The sequence below is a fragment of the Cibotium barometz genome, chromosome 7 (assembly GCF_041138505.1).
Source record: "Cibotium barometz isolate CiBa-2024 chromosome 7, ASM4113850v1, whole genome shotgun sequence".
Lineage (NCBI taxonomy): Eukaryota > Viridiplantae > Streptophyta > Polypodiopsida > Cyatheales > Cibotiaceae > Cibotium > Cibotium barometz.
In genome coordinates, this window is record NC_141052.1 from 3,086,856 (window position 1) to 3,108,951 (window position 22,096).

Here is a 22,096-nt window from a genome sequence, read left to right on the forward strand (position 1 = left end):
TTCGAGCATCTCAAGGTAGCAGTAGAGCAATTGAAGTGATTCAGCTCATAAATTTTATGAGAACAAAAATCCTTCTATACAGCTTGGTTATGATCAAGAAGATAGAATCTTTGCTGATTTTTGCATGTGCAGAAGAGGGAGGAAGGAGGCATTAATTCACCGTTGCTTGCCCATACCCATGTACATAGGCTTTGCCACTTGTCCACGATCCTATAGGAGCTACCCATGCCCACGAACCTGGCCAAAGTTTGGAACAGAAGCATATGATGGCCAGAACCCATCTGTACTTCGCAATGCTTTTCTATCATGCGCCAAGTTTTCATTTCTTTGCATTTAGGCGGTGCTCTAGGAATCTCCTATTACAGATTGTATACACACTATTTAAACTCAAGCCAATTTTGGCCTTTCACAGACATTAATAAATCCATATATTCACATGTTTGAAGGATCAAGAAGCTTTGCTTTAAGTATTTCTTGATGCTATCTAAATAGGGTTTCAAATCGTAATTATTAAGCTGTCTAACAATAACAGCACATCTGCACAAATAGTCAAGTTTTGGATACCAGATGAAGCTAAACTCCTAATATCATAATCATTCAGAAGATGCTGAAGGGTTGATTGCAGATGGTTACCCAAAACTTGAGCAGCTTGTCTTTTTGGAACCTTTCAACCGTGCGAGAGTCTAACTGCAACACAAGCTGATACCCTTGTCACAACTTGCTAAAAATGCAAGTGCTAAAGGTACATTGAAGTTTCGGGTACCTCTCGGCTAGTTTTCAGCTCAATATACTGGCGTTTCCCATCCCTCACTCCATCATGGCAATCCATCTCTGCACCCATAATGATACGGTGGGCCCCAAGCTTTGTCCTGATGAGAGCACAGAATTCTACATTTGCATCGACGCTCTCTGAATCCTCCTCAGATGTACCATGCTCGGTTGCAAGATCCTCGAATGCGTATCCCCAATACATCCTGTACAATGCTCGCAATTTATACACACAGTCAGGCTTAGAAACATGTGTTGAGGTCTGGGTGAGGCATCTGTCTTGTTCTATGAGTCCAGAAAATAAAAATAAAAATAAAAAATGAGAATATGTATCTATCTATGCCAAATAGAAACATAAAACACGAAAAATCTTACATCCTACGCTGTCTCTCATCACGTAGGCCCTCTGGGAGTTTATGCACGTCAAGGTAGACAGTCCCACGACGTTTATGAACACCCATCTCCCAAGGCTCAGCTCTGTTGTATGCTGTTCCCAGAATCTGACAGAGTACACCATACCGAATCATACACAACATGCAGAAAATCTACCAAAACAACAACGCGAAATAACAACAAAGTTAAATCTCTGGCTGCAACCAACGCTGACTTACCTTGTTGAGATTGTTGCGAAAAGTCTGCAAGCAAAAACGAAAAAGCTAAATCCCAGGATATGTGAAAAAGTGGAAAATGCAATGTGCAAACAACCAGTCATAAAAGCATCCAAAATGATGAAGAGAAGTACCCAAAACTCACCACAAAATGAATGTTCTCCAGAGGGATGTTATTGCCTCGTAAGCAGTCCAAAAGATCACCAAACCCACCGCTATCAGAATCTAACTCAAGCAAGAAAGCAAAGATTACTCTGGCAGACCCACTATAACCCCATTTCAGAGATAGTTTTCAAAATTGATACCATTACATCCTTTTTCCAGGTTTTACAAAGATTTCTCTAGGGATGGTAGCTGGGATGAAGGTAATCTAGGCCCTTTGTTGAATAACATTGAGAGTGTATAGAAGAGCATGAGAACAAGGATGTGGCTAAAAACTTTTATATTGGCAGTTGATTACCTTCCCTCTTCTCCACAAACGTCTCAAAGCCAGCATTTAAATCTTTTCCAGTCTCTTGCAAGGCACTGTGACGGAACCTCCTCTGATACACAAGCAATTCAAATGTAACAAAGAAGAGGCTACACGATCCTGTTGAGCATACACTATGATTCTTAGCATTTCAAACAGTCCTCCTAAAAGCCTCTTAACCTTGTAGCAAACCTAATCAACACACTTTTTCTTAACCCTAAAACAGAAAGCCAATGGTAGCCTGTGGCCACTTCACAAAGCATTATTACCATTCGCCTAAAAACACATTTACTACTAAACACATCTTTGATCTTGCACTCCATAGAATGTAGTTTCCAAAATCCATCCTCTTGAGCGAAACATCTGATTAATGGTTGCAAAGGCATGGAAGTCTCGACCCTAACCATGTAGATGACTTGAGAAGTGAAAGAAACCAAGAAAAGAGGGATCCATGGCATCGAAAACACAATACTCACAAGAATTTTGATTCAAAGATAGTTGGAATGGAAGATTAAAGCTTTTATGGTGAATTACCTTGCACGTGTGCCCTGGCAAGGAAGAGGGTTGAGATAACTGCTGAAATTTTCTGACAGAAATGCATTGCAGAGAAGAGCCCTTGCAAAGAGATGGATGCTTCGAACAGAGAAGAACAAAAGGGCGGGGAGGGAAGAGGGGGGTGTTGTACTCTTTTTAATGGCAAGCTATTAATCAGCTGCATCCAGTTCTTCAACACCTGCAGCCAGTTGAACCACCCATTATTGCAGGTCAGCAAGCCATGTGGCAGTAGATCCTATTGCCCCACACTTGCAAATCCTTCCCAGGGAGTTGCATGTCCCACAAAGGTGCCCACAAGCTGCCTACTCTTTTTAATGGCCAGCTATTAATCAGCTGCATCCAGTTCGACACCTGCAAACAGTTGAACCACCCATTATTGCAGGTCAGCCAACCATGTGGCAGTAAATCCTATTGCCCCCACATTTGGGAAAACCCAGGGGGTTGCACGTCCCACAAAGGTGCCCACAAGCTGCCTAATGCAACATATAAAACTCCTGCAGCACTCCAAATGCTGCCTAGCCAAATGGGCTGTGTCGTAACTTTTCTTGTGCCTACCATGTCACCCATCTGTTCATATTGTCTTGCCGTCACATCTAGTCTGACCTCTGTCTAATGTGGAGCCCAAGATCCCAAATGGTGCTCAAACAAAACTTCTTCTCATGAAAGTACAAACATGAGCTAGCAAATGCTTTGTCCTACCTCTAATGGGATCCATCTCTAGCATACGCCAAGCTAGGACAGTGTGAAACAACGAGGCCTTCTTTAAACCTGAGTTTAGTGAGTCTTTAGCAATCCTTTAAACAGCATACATAAGCTGAAAGATGTAGTCGAGACGACACCAGATGGGGTCCCAAATTACCCACTAAAAGCGCCCCCCCCCCCAAACAAAAAAAAAAAAAACACAGGCAAGAGTATTTGCTTTATTTCTTCTGGAGATCTGAATATAAGCTAAACTGTGTCCATAAGACTGAGCGGACAAACTGACTCACTAATTGCCAAACTTAAGGACAAAGTGACCAAACACTGGGCAAAATTGTGCATAAGTTGTAGGCGACCATGAAGCTATCTCCAAAGAGAATACACTGGCCCGAGGGCCGAGACTGAGGGTTGGTGTGCCTTTGGCTTGAAAGCACAAAGAATGCCAAAAAGTATGCAACGGCTAGATGCCTAAGCACACATGCTTGGCTGTTGTTGAGAACTCAGATTTTATCTGATGATTTATGGACTAGGAATGGCTCACCTTTTTATATGACCATAAGGTGCTAGTCAAACAATTGGTTTAGAAGCTGTTGGCCTATTTAATTATCTGCCACGACAAGATTATTTGCATTAAATGCTCAAGTGGGTCGTGGGCTTTTGTCTGGGCAGAATTGTGCATAAGCTGTAGGCGACTATGAAGCTATCTCCAAAGAGAATACACTAGCCCGAGGGCCGAGACTGAGGGTTGGTGTGCCTTTGGCTTGAAAGCACAAAGAATGCCAAAAAGTATGCAAAGGCTAGATGCCTAAGCACACATGCTTGACTGTTGTTGAGAACTCAGACTTTTAACTGATGATTTATGGACTAGGAATGGCTCACCTTTTTATATGACCATAAAGTGCCAGTCAATTGGTTTAGAAGTTGTTGGCCTATTTAATTATCTGCCACGACAAGATTATTTGCATTAAATGCTCAAGTGAGTCGTGGGCTTTTGTCTGGCTGCTGGCCCACTACAGTCTGGCTTGCTGCCCAAGCCCCACTGGTGGCTGTCGACTACTCCTAACTGCTAGCTAAGGGTATTTGATACCCACGCAAGGCTGTCCCTCCCTGCGTAGGCCTTCGGACTGACCCCTACTACATGGTACAGCAGGTACAATGGCTGGTACAGCCAGTACGGTGGCTGGTACAGCAGGTACAGCAAGTATAAATGCTGGTACAGCAGGTACAATGACTAGTACAGCAGGTACAGTGGTTGGTACAGCCGGTACGATGGCTGGTACAGCAAGTACAAATGCTGGTGCAACAAGTAAAATGGCTAGAAATCATAATAAATGATTAAATACCCTTGCCTTTAGTATTTCTTCACGATGGAAGCCTCCAAAACAGTCCCCAACAGCCGGTATTCTTCATGGGCAGCCTTCAAGAGAGAGAGAAAGAGAGTAGCCATCATTAGGGCAGCCTGTAACGGTGGTAGAGGCTAGTGTGCAGCAAGAGAGCCTCTATTAATGAAGAGAGAGGGCTCCAATTTATAGATTTAGGCCTCCCATGAGCTAAAATGGCAAGAGAAGGCTACGATGACAAGTGGAGAGCCACACAATAGCTGAAGTGACAAGTGTGAGGCCACTTGTCTCACTTTGATCCCTTTTTCTAACAAGTGTCAGGCCACTTGTCTCACTTTGGTCCACTTTCTTGCCACATGTCCCAATCTAAGAGATGGGTCCTTCCATAATCTTACCTCTAAAAATATCCCAACTGGTAGACATTCTGTCACAGGCACTTTGCCAACTCTTGGTATCTGCTCAATTCCAAACGTAATGACGCGAACAGAATTTCCATCAGAGTCGGGCCAACTCTCCTAAATTTTAGGAGTGTGGTCCTTTGTATTCTAGGATAATCCCCCATTCCCAAAGCTTGTACTTTCCAAATATTCAGACATCCTAGAGTCCACCAGACCCCTTTCAGACTGGGAAATGTCCAGGCTGGTGACATCCTCCCCAGCTTCTTAAAAGTTGTCCGCAACTTTAAGCTTCAAGCCATATATTCAAGATATAATCATGTCCCATCGATTGGGCGAGACGAGACAGTCTCAAAAATCCAATATAACTGAAGAATCCATGTCCCAAAGAAATGGGCGAGACTAAATAAGTCTCCATAATACCAATATCAAAATCATGTCCCAAGATAAATGGGCGAGACAAAAAACAGTCCCATAAGTCCAGATATCATAATGATGTCCCAAGTAAATGGGCGAGACAAATCAGTCCCATAAGTCCAGATATCATAATCCATGTCCCAAGTAAATGGGCAAACAAAACAGTCCCATAAGTCCAGATATCATAATCCATGTCCCAAGTAAATGGGCGAGACAAAATAAGTCTCCTGCCAACAAGACATCGGTCCACATGACCCTTGGCATAGACATAAGTCCCGTCATGTCCACTTTACCACTTGCACTCCGTGTTGGTACTCTGACCACACACCTTGAATGAGAGGTGGGCTCAAGTAACAAGATAAAACAATCACTCGCACGCATAGATAACCTGGTGTTCCATAAGCATTTTTGCTACACATAGTTTATAGGCATTTCGGCCACCAATAGTTTGTAGGCATTTCGGCCACCAACTCACACTACCCTCTCAAGTGCCCATGTTCCCTTCCAACTGCTCTCTATTGTTCCACCCACACATGGTAGAAACAATCTTCAAGAGAGCACGTAGGACAAGAGAACACTACACAGGGTATGTTGTGCTTGTCACTACCCTTTGAAGTCCCCATGTTCTCTTCCATCTGCTCTCTATTGTTCCACCCACACATGGTAGAAACAATCTTCAAGAGAGCACGTAGGACAAGAGAACACTACACAGGGTATGTGAACCATGAGTTTCATAAGTCCAATGCATCCCAAATAAAGGGAGCCAAAAAGAATAATCCATCCCAGTAAAAGGGAGTCATAAACATAATCCATAAACCTAAGGATGGATCCAAATCCCTAGAAAAGAAGTCCAGGAATCTATAGACCTATATACCATAATCCCTGTATACCATAACTCTTACCACATACTCCGTGCTAACCACACACCTTGGAGTAGAAGTGGACTTTATCCATAAAAGCATCATATCCATGAGATATCCAAAGATTTCTTCTCTATAAACTCGGACAGATTCGTCCATAGAAATTGCTTGTGAAGCCCAATATCTATATAAATCTCGTCCAAGAAAGAAATCTCCATAGATATAATCCATCCCAATAAAGGAAGCCATGAAAAGAATTCATCCCATTAAAGGGAGCCATAAACAATGTTTCCCTGAAACCATCTCAAGGCAAACAGCAACACCTTTCTCCTTACATAGCTATACAAGGGTTAGTGAACATCAAAAACACTTCATAGCAAAAGCACTAACTTTGCAAACTCAAAGTATACTTAGCTTTTCTTTGCCAGGTCATGAAGCCAAAAGAAATATCTCGTCACCATATCCTTCAGATATCCTGAGATATATCTCCATATAGCTTGCCTGTAAGCTTGATAATATAATCCACAATATTCATATGGAAAGAGTGCTAAACGTGTGCACATAAAGCCAGCTCCATACTTCCAAGATAAATTTTGTGAATTCATAAATCCTTAGATCAACAAGCTGTCTACTGCTCATGCTCATGCTTCATAGGCTCTGAAGTGGCTGGCCATGCTTAATAGCAATGATGGTAAGTGTGGTCCCCACTTGAGATCTTTTCTCTTTCTTATTGATAGAAGGAAGCCTCCGCTTCCAAGAAAGCCTATGCTCTGATACCAATGAAACTCGCGGCGGGTGCCCGGGGCACTAGGGCCTTTGACACACTTGTTGATACCATCAATGCATATTAAAACATTTAAACATGGCCACAGCCTTAACACATATCCATCATCACTTTGCATAAAACATAAAGCTGGACAAAACATCCACAAATGCTGAAAATAGAGCTTGCACGTGTGACACCGCATAGAGGCCGGAACGGGCCGACCCCCCCCTTGGAGTATTTTATTACCCAAGGAGAATAATATCATGTACAAGCTTTGAGGGCCTTACTCTCCCCACGGGAGATGCCGGATTATCCCTATACAAATGCCATAACACAGCCCAACACAAGGCTACCAAGCCGGAACATAGGCTGTAGAAATGCCGAGCCAACAATATAATCCATATACCTCCGTGTGGGTACTGATTCTTCCCCAAAAACCACGGGTCTTCATGCAATAGAGCTGGTACAGCAAGTACAACTCTCCATTCAGCCGGTATAATAGGTACAATGGCTGGTACAACAAGTACAATGGCTGGTACAGCCAGTACGGTGGCTGGTACAGCAGGTACAGCAAGTACAAATGCTGGTACAGCAGGTACAATGACTAGTACATCAGATACAGTGGCTGGTATAGCTGGTACGGTGGCTGGTACAGCAAGTACAAATGCTAGTGCAACAAGTACAATGGCTAGAAATCATAATAAATGATTAAATACCCTTGCCTTCAGTATTTCTTCGCGATGGAAGCCTCCAAAACAGTCCCCAACAGCCGGTATTCTTCATGGGCAGCCTTCAAGAGAGAGAGAAAGAGAGTAGCCATCATTAGGGCAGCCTGTAACGGTGGTAGAGGCTAGTGTGCAGCAAGAGAGCCTCTATTAATGAAGAGAGAGGGCTCCAATTGATAGATTTGGGCCTCCCATGAGCTAAAATGGCAAGAGAAGGCTACGATGACAAGTGGAGAGCCACACAATAGCTGAAGTGACAAGTGTGAGGCCACTTGTCTCACTTTGATCCCTTTTTCTAACAAGTGTCAGGCCACTTGTCTCACTTTGGTCCACTTTCTTGCCACATGTCCCAATCTAAGAGATGGGTCCTTCCATAATCTTTACCTCTAAAAATATCCCAACTGGTAGACATTCTGTCACAGGCACTTTGCCAACTCTTGGTATCTGCTCAATTCCAGATGTAATGACGCGAACAAAATTTCCATCGGAGTCGGGCCAAAAATAGCAACTCTCCTAAATTTTAGGAGTGTGGTCCTTTGTATTGTAGGATAATCCCCCATTCCCAAAGCTTGTACTTTCCAAATATTCAGACATCCTGGAGTCCACCAAACCCCTTTCAGACTGGGAAATGTCCAGGCTGGTGACATCCTCCCCAACAGGTACCAGGAAATCTCCACAAGCAATCTCCACAGCAACTCTGGTACAAAAGCAACAGAACAAGCTGCCAGGTACACTACTCTAGAAGAAAACAACCATGTAGGCTGCGTCGTGCTGCTCCAAATATCGGTGCCAAACCCAAATGTAAACACAGTGCCACAGAAATCCCTAGAAGCCTATAGCTCCAAGAAGATATTACCCTCAAAAGAAAAAGAGTCCATCTGCTCCAACTCTGTACCAAGAGTAGCCAAATGCTCTACGATAGCATCCTCCTCGAAGGTCGGCATCGCCAGATGTAAGAACTCCACTACCCTCTCAGAAAACTGATGTCGGGACTCCACAAGCCCAACCAAATCCAAATCCAAATACTTCAAGCCCTGGAAGTATCACTGTGCCCCAGGCACGGTCACACGGACACACCTGACCACAATCCAGAATCCTCACACAGAGAAAGGAAAATAGGAACATGCATAGTAGTGGTAATTGGAATAGCATCATACAACGTAGAAGCAGGCTCCTCCATAGAAGGCAAAGAGACCAGCAACACATCCTCGTCACTGGGCGTCGAAGAAAGAGTCAGAAGCGAAGCAATAGGGGAGACAAATCCCCCTTAGAAGCTGTGAGCAAAGATAGCCCACTATCTTCCTCAAAAACATTACCAGAGATATCATCCTGGCAAGGAGAAGTATGCACAGAAACTGAAGGCAACGCAACAAGAGAAACAAACTCCTTAGATGCAATGAGCAAAACTAGCCCACTATCCTTTGCTGCAGGAACATCTCCAAAAGAAGTATCCATAAGATCACTGGCTACATAGCACCCAGAAGCAGAAACCATCTCCCGATCACTCACATCACCATATAGGTCACAAAGCAACTGCCACACATAGAAAGTAGAAGCATCATCAAGAGCATAGATGAAGTGTCGAAGAACCGAATCCTGACAATTCAAGAGGAGTAAGCCATAGATCTGTCTGTCAGTCTTCCTCCACCGACACACATCCTCCGCAGAGGCAAGGTCCAGCAAGCATCGATTCTTGTACGAGAGAAACTCCATCAAACCATACTCCCTGAGAATAGAAGTAACCTGCAACTTCCATGACTGAATTTTACCACCATCCAACTTGTCTTCCTCATCAAGGAAATAACAAGAAAGTGGTACGGGAGCCAAATCTAAAGCTGTCATCATTGATGCAACCAATAGGACCAAACCTCATAAGATAAAAAACTGTCCAAATCAGAAAACGCTGATGTAGGTCCCTTCCTCCCACCAAAACGCAGCCCTAAGAGGCTAGACAGAAATCCAAAGCAAAAAGTGTGTAAACCTACGTGAGGCCTGGTGGAACTTTCGGGTGGCCAGTGTTAGAAGTCATCTCCTGTCCAGTTTTATACACCAGGGCCTTTGTTGTGGGTGTGCCTGCCCTTATCAGGTGTTTTATCATTTTTCCTCACTCCCCGCATTTTTCCCCTATTTTTTCCCATTTTTCTGTGGCATGGGAGGCAGTCTAGTAGTGGCAGGAGGACCCTGAGCCTGGACGACTGCATCTGTGACATGGCCGACTGCAGTGCATGAGTCGTGGGACTCTTCTGGTGCTGGCCGACCCATTCTGATGCTGGCCGACTGTTATTATCCAGTCGTGGAGGTTCCTGTGTCCAGTCGGCTGCCCTACAGCAGGCCGACTGCTGATGTGGGGGCATATATATAGGCCCCCAGCCCCATACCACTTATTGTATCATATTCGGGATCTTCTTGTGTATATCAGAGCAGAGTCACACGCCTACTTCTCTCTCTCTCTTGTGCTGTTTTTCTGCATGCGTTTTTGCTCTTGTGTTCCCAGATCTGGTCATCATCTCCGCCGCGTATTCTGACAGCCAGAGCTAAGGTTTTTCATGGCTGGTTATTCGGGACAGCTCTACTGCTAGAGGGTGTGATCACGTACTAGAGTATGGTTGTGCCCGAAGAACTCTTGGAAGGCTGAGATCGAGGCCTCAAGCAATTGTTTTACTTGCTTTCATCATATTCTGGATGTATCTGGTGCTAGCCTATAGAGTGCTTACTCTCTGGCACTTGTTCTCTCGTACTGGAACACTCTATTGGTGATAAAGATACCTCAAGGGGGGCTGGCCCAACTTCAGCCCCTAGTGCTGTGTCTTTTGCCGGCTTTCATATTATTGTTTCAATGGTTTCAAAGCATGTTTATGTATTGCCAGATGCCTATGTATTATGCCATGATGTTATGTATGGATTAAGATTTTCTGTGCACACATTTCCGGATTGTGACAATGGTATTAGAGCTTCGGTTCTCTAGTCTGTGGTAAATCCTCTTTTTGAGGGTAGTAGATAGAGCGTTCCGGGTGGAGAAATTTTTGTGTTGGCAAAAATTTGTGGTTTGCACTCATGGCTGAACATGCAAGTGATGATGAGCATGTGATGAATACACCAGACAGGCAGATGCAGGATGAGGTGCCTAGGGATGTACATAACACACCACTTGCCGCACCACTTGCCAATGTGTTGTCTAAGTTGGAAACTCTGAGACGCTAGGTTAGGCATTATCATGATGAGACTGCAACACTGTGGGCCATATAGGAAGATCCCTATGTACAGAGGGTCTTGCAGTCTAAGAAAAAGAACACTCCAGATGGCAAAGTTTTTGAGGCCATAGCTCACAGCTGGGATACCAGAATTCCAAGGAATTGGCTATGTCTTATTTGCAGGACAAAGGAGAGGTGAAGAATGTTCCCCATCATGTCACTAATGCAAACTCTAAGGAGTCTGATGATGCCTCCTCTCATTCTCGTCATGCTTCTTGGAAATCCTAAGTGTCCAAAGAGTCCCAAGAATGCAAGGAATAAGGCAGAGAAGCCTAATGTGAATGTGATTCCGAATGTGCAAGGTAATACTAGACAACCTGCTGAGAGCAAAACCATATGCAAGACCTGAGGGAAATTGAAGGATCAGCCCGCTCTCTTTCTTTTTGATGATGCATCTATAGATAATTTTATCTCTGAAGAGATGGCTCTAGCTATTGGGTTGGATGTATTAGATTATGGTATGCAAATGAATGTTGATGGCGCTTTTGCTGGTAAAGGGGTTAATGTAACTCCTATCATTCGAAAACTTTGCATTCATGTCCACGGCTATCTAGATCATGAGAGCTTTTTGGTTGATCCACTCACGGGATGTGATGTATTGTTGGGAATGCCCTGGCATGTTCGTATGGAGCCGAAGAAGGACTAAGAGTCCAAGAAATTAACTTTTTGCATAGATGTAGGGAAGTGGTCATAAATGTTGGTACTCCAAGAAGCACCATACCTATTGTCAATCATGTACAAATTCGCAAAGTAACGAAAAAGTCTACTTGTTCTTACTTGGTTTTTGTCAGAGATGAAATTGAACATGCTCAAACTAATGTGAATGTGGATCATTTGACGCAAAAAAGGTTAAAGTTCTTACATGGTTTTAGCGATTGTTTTCGTGATGCTTTGCCTTGTGCATTACCACCAAAGAGACCCAAAGATCATTACATCGATCTAATTCCGGGTAGTTCTCCTCTTAATAGGCCGCCTTATCGGGTAAGTGCCAGCCACAAAGAGGAGATTATGACGCAAGTTAACGACTTGCTTGAGAAAGGGCTAGTATGCTCTAGCTCTTCTCCTTATTGTTTGCTAGTTTTATTGGTACAAAAGAAGGATGGTTCGTATCGCATGGATTATCCTGCCTTGAATAAGATCACGGTTAAGAACAGGTTTCCTATTCCACGCATGATGATATTTTGAATAAACTAGGAGGAGCTTCTCGTTTTAGCTGCATTGATCTTAAAAATGGCTATTACCAGATCAGAGTGGCACCTCAAGACGTCCATAAAATGGCTTTTCGAGACGCTTATGGCCTTTATGAGCTTTTAGTAGTGCCTTTTGGCCTTACTAATGCTCCTACCACTGTGGTTAATACTCAAGGAACACCGGAAGTTTATTGACACATTCTTTGATAACTGTCACGATTTGTCCGTCCGTCCTTCTGTGGTTAATTGGGGACACCTAATTACCACTATGTTCATAGTGTAGGACATATGAAATTAGGGATGGTTGAAACTAAGTGTTGGATTTAATGCTTATGAGTTGTTGTGTAACTTTAGCATGTGTTACTAAAATGTGTTTGAATGGACAACCTGTAAGTTGGTGAGATTGATGGGCTTTGTGCTCGTAAGCCGGTATGGTTGGGACATAATGGCGATGATTAAGCGTGAGTAATTGCCGGGAAGGTTTTTTCTCATTTTTGGTATTTTTGGCCGTAGTATCTACTATACTCTTTACAAAAATAGAAGTTGCTTTAACCCAAAGCTAAGATAAATTCCTCTTATCTAAACCACTAAAGGGCAAATACATGAAGAATCCCAAGAGCTAATTCACGTGCAACAAAATCAATAAGTCCACGCCCAAGTATAACAAAAGTGGGCAGCCAACAATGATACAAAATCTCAAGCCCATGCATAAGCGTGCAACTATTTTTGGCATATGGGCTATTTTTATAAATAAAGACATAAATACCCAAGAAGTGGGAGGATGCCGATACTTCGTGGGGAAGAGATTGGACCCAATATTGTGTTCAAGGTGATGTCTACTCTTTTTCTTGTTTTTGTGTTCTTGGCATGTTGATGAAGTCTGATGGAAGTTCTGTACAAGATAAATAAGTTGGGAGATGGAATCCAGAATATTGTGCATAAAGCATTTGTGTGATTTGACATGCATGAATGACTTGTCTTAGTTGCCTTGACAATGCCTGGTATTTCTCCATGTGATTGTCCATGGGCTCCGGGGATGCCTGAAAACCCTGTGGACGCGTGTGTGCACATCTGTTTGGGACTGAGACAGTGGTCTTATGTGTTTTGCAGGTGATAAGTGACCCCAAACTCAATTTACAACTTATATTTTATTATACTAAGGTTTATGAGTGTAAGCGTTCACATAGACTTAAATTTGGACGGACAAATTATAAAGTGTTCACATACACTTAAGTTTGGGCGGACAGTTTACAAAGTGTTCACATCAGTTGGACCAATTTTTAAGGAAACTTGGCCATTACTCTCAAGGGTGGGCAGCTCTACATGCAATATTAGCTCCACGAGTTGCTAATCTCGGAGGAGAGAAGCCAAAAAGCAACTAGGCGCCTATCTTCCAGCTGTTTCTGGTGTGTGGAACACTCTAGGGTTTGGAGAGGTGTTAGTTTGCATGCTCCAAAGGCCCTGGGCTCAAGGCAAACAACAGGGCAACCTTCTCTGAACTTGCGGTGACCTGTCCGACATGATTTTGATCTGCCCTGGAGATGAGCTAAAAGCAATCGCCTGCATCAGAAGAGAGAGAAAAGAATCACTTTTGTCTGAGCAAGCAATCAACTTTTATGCAACCCTAGAAGAAGCCAACCAGCCCCAGAGATGCTCCTATTCACTCCAATTCACACCTGGACTTGCTAGCGTGGAATTAGTTGGTATCTCATTTGAGATATGTCACTTTAGGCTTGGGAGGCACGTGTCGTGTTTAATTGCTCCATACATCAATGCCGATGTGACTAATGTGTCAAATAGCCACCCCTTCGTCCGGGGCTCCTGAAAATGCGCCTGGTCTTTGCGACAAAATCGAAGGCAAACAGTGTTTAGACCTATGTGAGGCCTGTGGCTCTAAGGGTGGAACCTTCGAGTGGCCAGAGCTAAGGTTTTTCATGGCTGCTTATTCAGGACAGCTCTACTGAGGGTGTGATCACATACTAGAGTATGGTTGTGCCCGAAGAACTCTTGAAAGGCTAAGATCAAGGCCTGAGGCAATTGTTTTACTTGTTTTCATCATATTCTAGATGTATCTGGTGCCAGCCTATAGAGTGCTTACTCTATGAAACCCATTCTCTTGTACTGGAACACTTTGTTGGGTAATAAAGATACCTGGGGGGGGGGCGGCGAGGTGCTGGCCCAACTTTAGCCCCTAGCATTGTGTCTTGTGATTGTTTTAGTGGTTAAAGCATGTTTATGTATTGCCAGATGCCTATGTATTATGCCATGATGTTATGTATGGATTAAGATTTTCTGTGCACATGTTTCCGGATTGTGAGAGGTAGCCATTGTAGATGCTCTCCCATGTGGTGGCAGAAAAAACAACGGTTCTCTTTGAAGTACCGCTCCTTCTCATCTGCCTGTAGGAATCCTCCAGTAAGGCCCTCCTTGATCTTCTCTTTGGGTGTCTTCTTGGGTCCATCTTGTCGCTCCTTCCCAGTAGAAGAGCTATTCTGGCCTTTCTTCTTCTGGTCTTTGGTGTTGGATGCCCCCTTACCTGACTGTTGGTTAGATGCCTGATTCTGTTTTTTTTTTTTTCCCCGAGAAAAGATCCTTTCATTAGTTATATAAAGACGCCCATAGGGCTACAAAAGATCCTCTCTTGCTCGCAAAAAAAACAGAGCAGTGGACAAAGCAAGGCAGCTCAGTGCTGAAAAGTACAAGCATCAGTACAAAGAACTGAGGGGCTAAATCATACAATAGGAGGGGGGAAAAGCCAAACAGGTGGCCTGTAATGCCAACGGGGGGACCCCGCGTGTAGGGTATAGAAGGGGCCGCTGCGCCAGGTGGTGTGGAAGGCCTGGCGCCGCAAGATCGCCTCATCCGAGTCACCCCAGATGCGGTCATACTGTCCTCGCAGGGTGTGGATCAACTCCTGCCAAATCCCCCGTACAGTCTCTGCTGGTGGCTCCAATCTCCCCTCAAAGGCCCTGAAACATCGGGCCCTCCACGTGAACCAGATGGTGAGGCTGCTGAGGAGCTCCCATCGTAGATCCCTCTCCTGTGTCCAGCTGGCGGACGAGAAATCCGGTGAAGGAACAAGGCGAGGCTGGCCCCTAATGAATCTGATGGCCTGGCTGTCCTGCTCCGTCTCATAGCCCATAGCAGGCCCTGACGAAGTCGACCAAGCAACGGCACCCCACGTATACAAACCCTCTGGAGAGAGAGGGGGCAGAATACGCAGCATCCGCAGCCAAATCTGCTGCGCCTGAGGGCAATCCCAAAGGCAATGTCTCTGTGTCTCCATAGGGTGGCCGCATCGGACGCAGGCCGCCGGAAGACCGCTGTAGACAAGCCAAGTGCCAACTGCTGATCCCCTAAGGGCGACCAGCCACCACTGGAAAGTCGAGATCCTGCGGGCCTGTCGACTAGCCCAGAGCCGGGCCCAAAAATCCTCTAGGAACTCCTGTGAAAGTCCCTGTAGCCGCCAATGCCCCGCTGCAGCTGGAGAGACCATCCTCCTCGCCGTCAAAATATGCCGCCCCACCCAACAGTATACTGGAAAAAGGTGATCTCTGTGGCCTCAAGGGCTGCATAAGGATCATGCCACTCGTACTCACCAGGGTCCCACTGCAGCCGGGCCAAGGGGCGCGCTGCATATGCCCATATGCGCCAATCCGGGAGCACATCTGCAGGGTCTGGGTCAATATGCCACTAGATGCCTGATTCTGTTGGGTGGTCTGGGTCTCTTGCTGCTAGGGCTTGGAGGCGACTGGGGCAGTTTTAGGCTTGCCTCTATTGAGCATCATCTCGTGGTTCTGCGCAAGAGTCAAAGCCCTATCATAACTCTGGGGTTCGAAGTTTCAAACGGGGAACCGAATGTTGGGATCCAATCCCCGAATAAACTGCTTCAGCTTCTCCTCCTCGAACTTCCCCAACTGTTGAGAGCTAATGTGATCACTTTGTTGGAGTGGGTGAGCACAAGGGAGCCGTTCTGGGTGAGTTTGCAAAACTCATCTTCAAGATTCCTCATGTGCTGCGGAGGTCCCTATCATAGTCTAGTAAGCCAGTGTAGGAATCTGTGCAAACGAGACCATGTTGCCACCAAGTGATTGCATCACGTGTGAGGTGTGGAGTCGCCAGATGGACTTTGTCTTGGGGATCTATGATCTTGGAGAGTGGAAAGTGGGCAACAAACTAGTGGATAAACTCGATCACAACCGAATAGTCACCCTTGCCATCATACTTGGTGAAGTTCGGTGAGGCACCAATGATGGTTGTTGAGGCTGTGGCTGGGGTTGTAGAGGACTGAAAAGGGGTGAAAGAAGTTACCAGAGTCAGCAGTGTTTGTTGGAACTGGTCTCTCAAGTCTTCTCGAGCCAGTTGCTTGTGGTTCGCCTTGGCTTCAAGCTCTGCCCGCAATCGCTCCTCTTGGGCCTTGCGTTTGGCTTTCTCTGCCAGCTATCCGGCCTGTCTTGCTTCGTAGTCTTGCTCTTCTTTTTCAGTCATCCATCGACACCACTGCTCCATTGAGGAGCTTTGTTCTTTGGATGTCTCTTGGTGGGCCAAGGTTGCTTGTAATTCCGCCAATTCTTTTTCCGTTTGGACTCTTTTGAGTTGAATCTAGAGTTGCCTTATCTGCTCCTTTAACTTCTGGCTATCTTCGTCTTCTTTTTGCAGAAGCGTTTCTTCGAATAGTTCTTCTTCTTTAGGAATGTCTTCAAAGCTTGATGCCATGGCAGATGGGCGAGTGGTTTGTCCCAATCTCAGCTTTACCATCAACAAGATGCTCTCACCCTAGGTTGTCGGATTAAATCACGTCCCAAGCTCTAATACCAATGTCGCATACGCCAAGCTAGGACCGTGTGAAACAATGAGGCCTTCTTTACACCTGAGTTTAGTAAGTCTTTTCTTCACACAATCCAACAATCGTATACAAGCTTAAATCAAAGCTGGGGGCAGCCATACATGGCTGTGCACTGGTGGGTATGCGATGGTTTCAGAATGCTAGGCAGCGGCTTTTTACTTGGATGTGTGCATGTGTGGGCCCTAATCTACTGGTTGCACAGAGGGTGTGCAGAAGCAACAGCAGGTCGTACGAGTATCTACAGGTGCCAGCTCCGAGTATAAGGGTTGTATGTGCAGCAGACGCGGCAGCTCGCCATACTGGACAGCGGGTCGTACAAGCGTGCGGCAGCCCGTACATGCAGTGCCACATGGCACTGACCATACACCTGCACAAGTGCATATAGCAGCGATCTGCAGGTGCCTGGGTCCATACACGGCCTGCACATGGAAAAAGCAAGAGAAAAGCAGTGTTTTTTAAAATAAAAACTAGGCACCTAGAAGAAAAAACATGAGAGGTGTTATTTTTGGGCCCCTAACCCACAGATTAGCCAATCTAACCCTAAAGTTAGCCTCAAGTACATAATACCGCCAGAGGCAGGCTGCACAAATGCCACCACCCCAAATGGGAATGGCAATTTCACACCTTCTCACATGTCAGATGAGCAAATGCACAGGGCAGGCAAAGCGAGAGACAGTAGAATGGGCCTGAACAAATGCAAACAGTGGCAGGCAAGGCAGCAGACAGTAGTATACTTTACATCATGTAAGCAAGAGAACAGGAAGGTAAGCATTAAAAGGTGAATTACATACCAAGCATCGTTCATCAAAGAAAACGCTCCCATCAGCAGTGCGACTGAAACAGGCTATCTCACATGGCTTCCCTTCCATTGTGCCAGAAACACGGCAAAACATTCAGATTAGTAAATGTTATATAATTTGTTGATTTCAATGTCGAGCATGAGTGAACACCTTGCAACATCAAGATAGAGCCGTTCAATACCTCTTGGAAAGGTGGACACTTATGAGACAACGTTTCCTGATTGTTACCAAGCTTCATATCAGCTACAAGCTTATCATCAATCCCCCGCCGACCTCCCTGGTACCGACCTTGTTGCCGAGCATAATGACCAGGATTTCCTCTGAAACTAGAATTCCCAGATGGCCACATTGATTGTGGAAGTTCTGCAAAACAAATCCCCAACCCCTGTGAACAGCACGATTAAATGCTTCGGAAAAAGCATAAAGCTTGAAATAACAAATAAAAAAAGAGTACAAAAAAAGGGAAAAACGCCCATACTAAAATCCTATAAAAAACAACATTTGTACCCCTCTTTCCCTATTCTCCTTTATTCCTTTGAGACTGTCAACGCTCATTTATCCCCAACTTGTCAATGTCTGCCATCAGGCATTGTATGTGTGTGTGCATAAATGTGTATGAACCACTGTTAGTGTGTAGGTAGGTGTGCTTCTGTGTGTGTGTGTGTGTGTGTGTGTGTGTGTGTGTGTGTGTGCATGTTGGGGCCAGATGTGACCACTGTTATCATGGACGAAACATACAGTGAGTAGTACACAGTGCCTTGAACTGTGATGAACAGAGAAAATGTGGTTGTGTACTCCCACGTGAGGTGCGTATTTGAGTTCACACTTTTTTTTTAGGGCAAACAGCTTTTCACCTTTTTTCTTTTATAGTGGAAGATTAACACAAGGGAATACAACATAGGCAGTTGATAACCAACTCTGTGAGGTGTTAAAGAGCCAAACACAGAAAGGCTCCAAAAGTGCAAAATAGCTACTTGTTAACAAAAGTAGGGTAAGGTATTCCATAAATGTATCTGCATAAATTTGCAACCTAAGTACCTGCAGAATGCATCTCCAAGAAGATGTGGCCAGCTTTTTATGAAAACAGTAATAATTTGTGTAAAATTAGCAATGAAGTGTTTGTTGGGTCATCAAGATGCCAAAAGAAATACATGTTTTGACTCTCGAACAGTCAAGAGTGTGCACACACCTACGCCTATATGTGTATGTATGTATATATTCACATCTATATATGGGTGTATGCTGTAAGTGTGCAGGCATGCATGCACGCATGTGTGTGTATGTGGGTGGTGTGAGTATCTATTTATGTATGTATGGGTAGGTAGGTATACATCTAAGCAAAAAGCTCTAGCAAGGGCAACAACTCTTAAAAGCGTCACTAAAGGGAAGGACTCCTTGTTACAGAAAAGATCCTACTGACCTGGAGGCTGCAAGGTACTGAAAGCTTGGCAATTGATATAGTCCTCATTGCCAGGCCCAAAGAGGTCATCATCATACGCATCAACATTGTAGTCTTCCTCGATGTCTACCATGGCTCAACAGTCTCCTTTCTTCAAAACCTGGAAACCTGCGTACTTATGTGTGTGTATATTTGAAGGGGCCTCTAATTCGGAGGTTGTACGTTTGATTGCAGAATAATTAATACACTAATTATTGGTCTTCCTTAATGCAAGACATTGTGCGTCTATAATTTTTTTAATTTGGTGTACATATGCTTTTATTGTTATTGTTCACAATAAAATGTCATTAAACCTTATGGACCCTGTCTTCTTCCAGCTGTCTGGTTGTTCACAATAAAATGTCATTAAACCTTATGGACCCTGTCTTCTTCCAGCTGTCTGGTGTCCGGGCATGGGTTTCATCATGTGAAATAGAGCTAGGAGGGCCAAATAGTTACAGGAAATGTCTGAGGAGGGGAAGTTTGTTACGAACCGAGAACTAATCTTTAGGATTAGTGGTCTGAGGAGGGGTAGTATCTAGGGTGGAGGTTTATTTGCAACAAATTTTGTTTTTTAAAATTTTAGATTTGGTGCAGATATATTTTAATTAGTATTTATCGCTTATATAATGACCCCTTTTTGCATGTGGGTATTTGCAAGTTGTTTTGTATACTAATATATTCTATATATTCATAAATGTCAAAGAGAGAGAGAGAGAGAGAGAGAGAGATTTATATTCATAATGTTTTGTACATAAAATTTCTAAATCGTTAATTAAAGAAGGAGAGTTAATTGTATAAACACATTTTTTTTGTCAATATGTCTTGTATGAAGGAAGATTATAGCAATGTTTCGGTAAGTTTATAATGAGTATTTATCGCTTTTGACCATGTAACATGCCATCTCCATGAGAGATTTGTTCTTCCTCTTAGCCACAACATTTTGTTGAGGTGTGTAAGGCATTGTGCATTGATGTTTTATGCCTCTTTTAGCCATATGTACATGAAATTCCTTTGACATATACTCCTCCTCAAGTTGTAGGAGGAAGGGTGTCAATTGTGCATGCAAATACATTTTCAACCATAGAAATAAAGTGTCTAAAGTATATGACTTTGCTTTCAATGAATACACCTAGGTGTGCTTGGTTATCAATAAAAGTCACAAAGTAGTGATATCCCCCAATCAATGGTGTCCTCACATAGGACCACATACATTACTATGTATAAGCTATAATTTGTGCAGACAACCCTTATCAGTCCATCTTTTGAGAATGATGCCCATTACATCCTGCCCAAAATGCAGCCCTCACATACATGTTTGACCTCGAGCTTTGGCAACTTTGGCACCATCTCTTGCCTTTTAACATGCAACAAACTGCCAAAATTCAAGTGACCAAAGCAGGCATGCCATAGCTCCACATCACTCATAACACATGTGGCAATAACTAAACAACCATTATGTGCCAATCTCTCATACATGTCCAACCTTTAAAGCCTATGGTTTAGAGTGCCAAATGCCATAGTGATGTCTCCATCACTCGTGTTATAAAATGTACACTTGTCATTAACAAATATGACCACTAAGCCTACCTTATCAATGGCACACACTCACAACAAGATTTTTTAATGCTGCTTGAAAAAAAATAAGACTTCTGAGAGAGTGATTGTGCCACTATTTGAAGCAATGAGTATAACCTTACCAACTCCTTTCACTAGATACGAGGAGTTGTTTACACATGTGACCATGGCTCCTTGAGGAGGAGACTCAAGGGAGGAAAATAAATCACACAAAGAAGTAATGTGCTTACTAGCACCACTATGAGGAAAACAAATCACGCTGAGAAGTAATGTGCTTACTAGCACTACTATCAAAATACCAGACATATTGATCACCATTATCAAAATATCAAATAAATCACACTGAGAAGAAATATGCTAGAAAAACACAAAACATATTAATCACCATTATCAAATTACCAAACAAATCATGTTGAGAAGCAATATGCTTGTTAATAAAATACCAAACAAATCACGTTGATAAGTCATGTGCTATCAAAATACCAAAGACGTACTTATTTGTAGGTGCCATGCCTGACTCTTTCTTCTTCTCCTTATCCAACCTTTTTCTACATTCATTGATACAATGGCCTGGCTTTTGAACAGCAGTTGCATTTGCCTTTCTTCTTAGGCTTATCACCCCCCTTCTTGGCATCCTTGCCAGAAGATTGGGATGATTTTGACTCTTTCTTCTTCTCCTTCTCTAACCTTTTTCTACATTCATTGATGCAATGGCCTAGCTTTTGAACAATAATTGCATTTGTCTTTCTTCTTAGGCTTATCACCCCCATACTTGGCATCCTTACTAGAAGATTGGGTTGATTCTACCTTTATCTTAAAGCTGCCCTGAGAAAAGGCTTTGCCTTTACCTTTTTGACAAGCATCTCCCACATACATACTAGTTTGGTTTTTTTTAAATTGCTCTACAAGAGCACTGCAAAACTAACTCATGAAACATAAGGGCATTGGAGTTACCTTCATATAAGCTGAAGAGTGGTTGCAAAACCCTAATACGAGTCTAATATAGCTGTGAGAATAGTAGACACCAATGAATTGACCGGATAGGCCTCATCAATACATGCACGTTGCACTTTAAGATCTTTGATCCTTGTGAGAAACTCATCCATTAAGTCTCCCTTATTTATATACTTGGACTCAAACCAGTTATATAAGTAAGCCACGCGTCTCTCATTAGACACCTAGTAAAGTGCAACAAGTGTATCCCAAGCATGCTTAGAAGTTTTACATGAGCGAATATAAGAAAGTGTTTTTTTTCATGGCAAGTGTCAATAATGTTTTTTTCATGGCAAGTGTTAATAATGTTTTTTTCATGGCAAGTGTTAATAATGAGTATGCCATAACACTTGGCTTATTCCATGGCAAGTGTCAATAATGTTTTTTTCATGGCAAGT

General features: G+C 43.6%; 1 protein-coding gene across 7 annotated transcripts in view; it reads right to left on the bottom strand.

Annotated features, from left to right (window-relative positions):
* LOC147636592 (glycine-rich protein) overlaps positions 1-19,342 on the bottom strand; it is a 64,830-nt gene extending 45,488 nt beyond the window's left edge. The window contains exons 1-9 of one of the 7 annotated variants that reach the window (XR_015266171.1): positions 19,110-19,340; positions 17,871-18,052; positions 17,681-17,746; positions 1,837-1,918; positions 1,522-1,601; positions 1,380-1,403; positions 1,144-1,268; positions 764-974; positions 634-683 (exon numbers count right to left, since the gene is read on the bottom strand). Coding sequence is in view for 6 of the 7 variants with exons in the window: in XM_086800019.1 (XP_086656145.1) it covers positions 634-699; positions 764-974; positions 1,144-1,268; positions 1,380-1,403; positions 1,522-1,601; positions 1,837-1,918; positions 17,681-17,746; positions 17,871-18,052; positions 19,110-19,221 (948 nt within the window). In the remaining variant the exon portion in view is untranslated. Of the gene's footprint in view, positions 1-633; positions 700-763; positions 975-1,143; positions 1,269-1,379; positions 1,404-1,521; positions 1,602-1,836; positions 1,919-17,680; positions 17,747-17,870; positions 18,075-19,109 lie in introns of all 7 variants that reach the window. The other 6 variants (XM_086800019.1, XM_086800020.1, XM_086800016.1 and 3 more) reach the window with 6 other exon arrangements.
* Between the last annotated feature and the right edge of the window lie 2,754 nt (positions 19,343-22,096).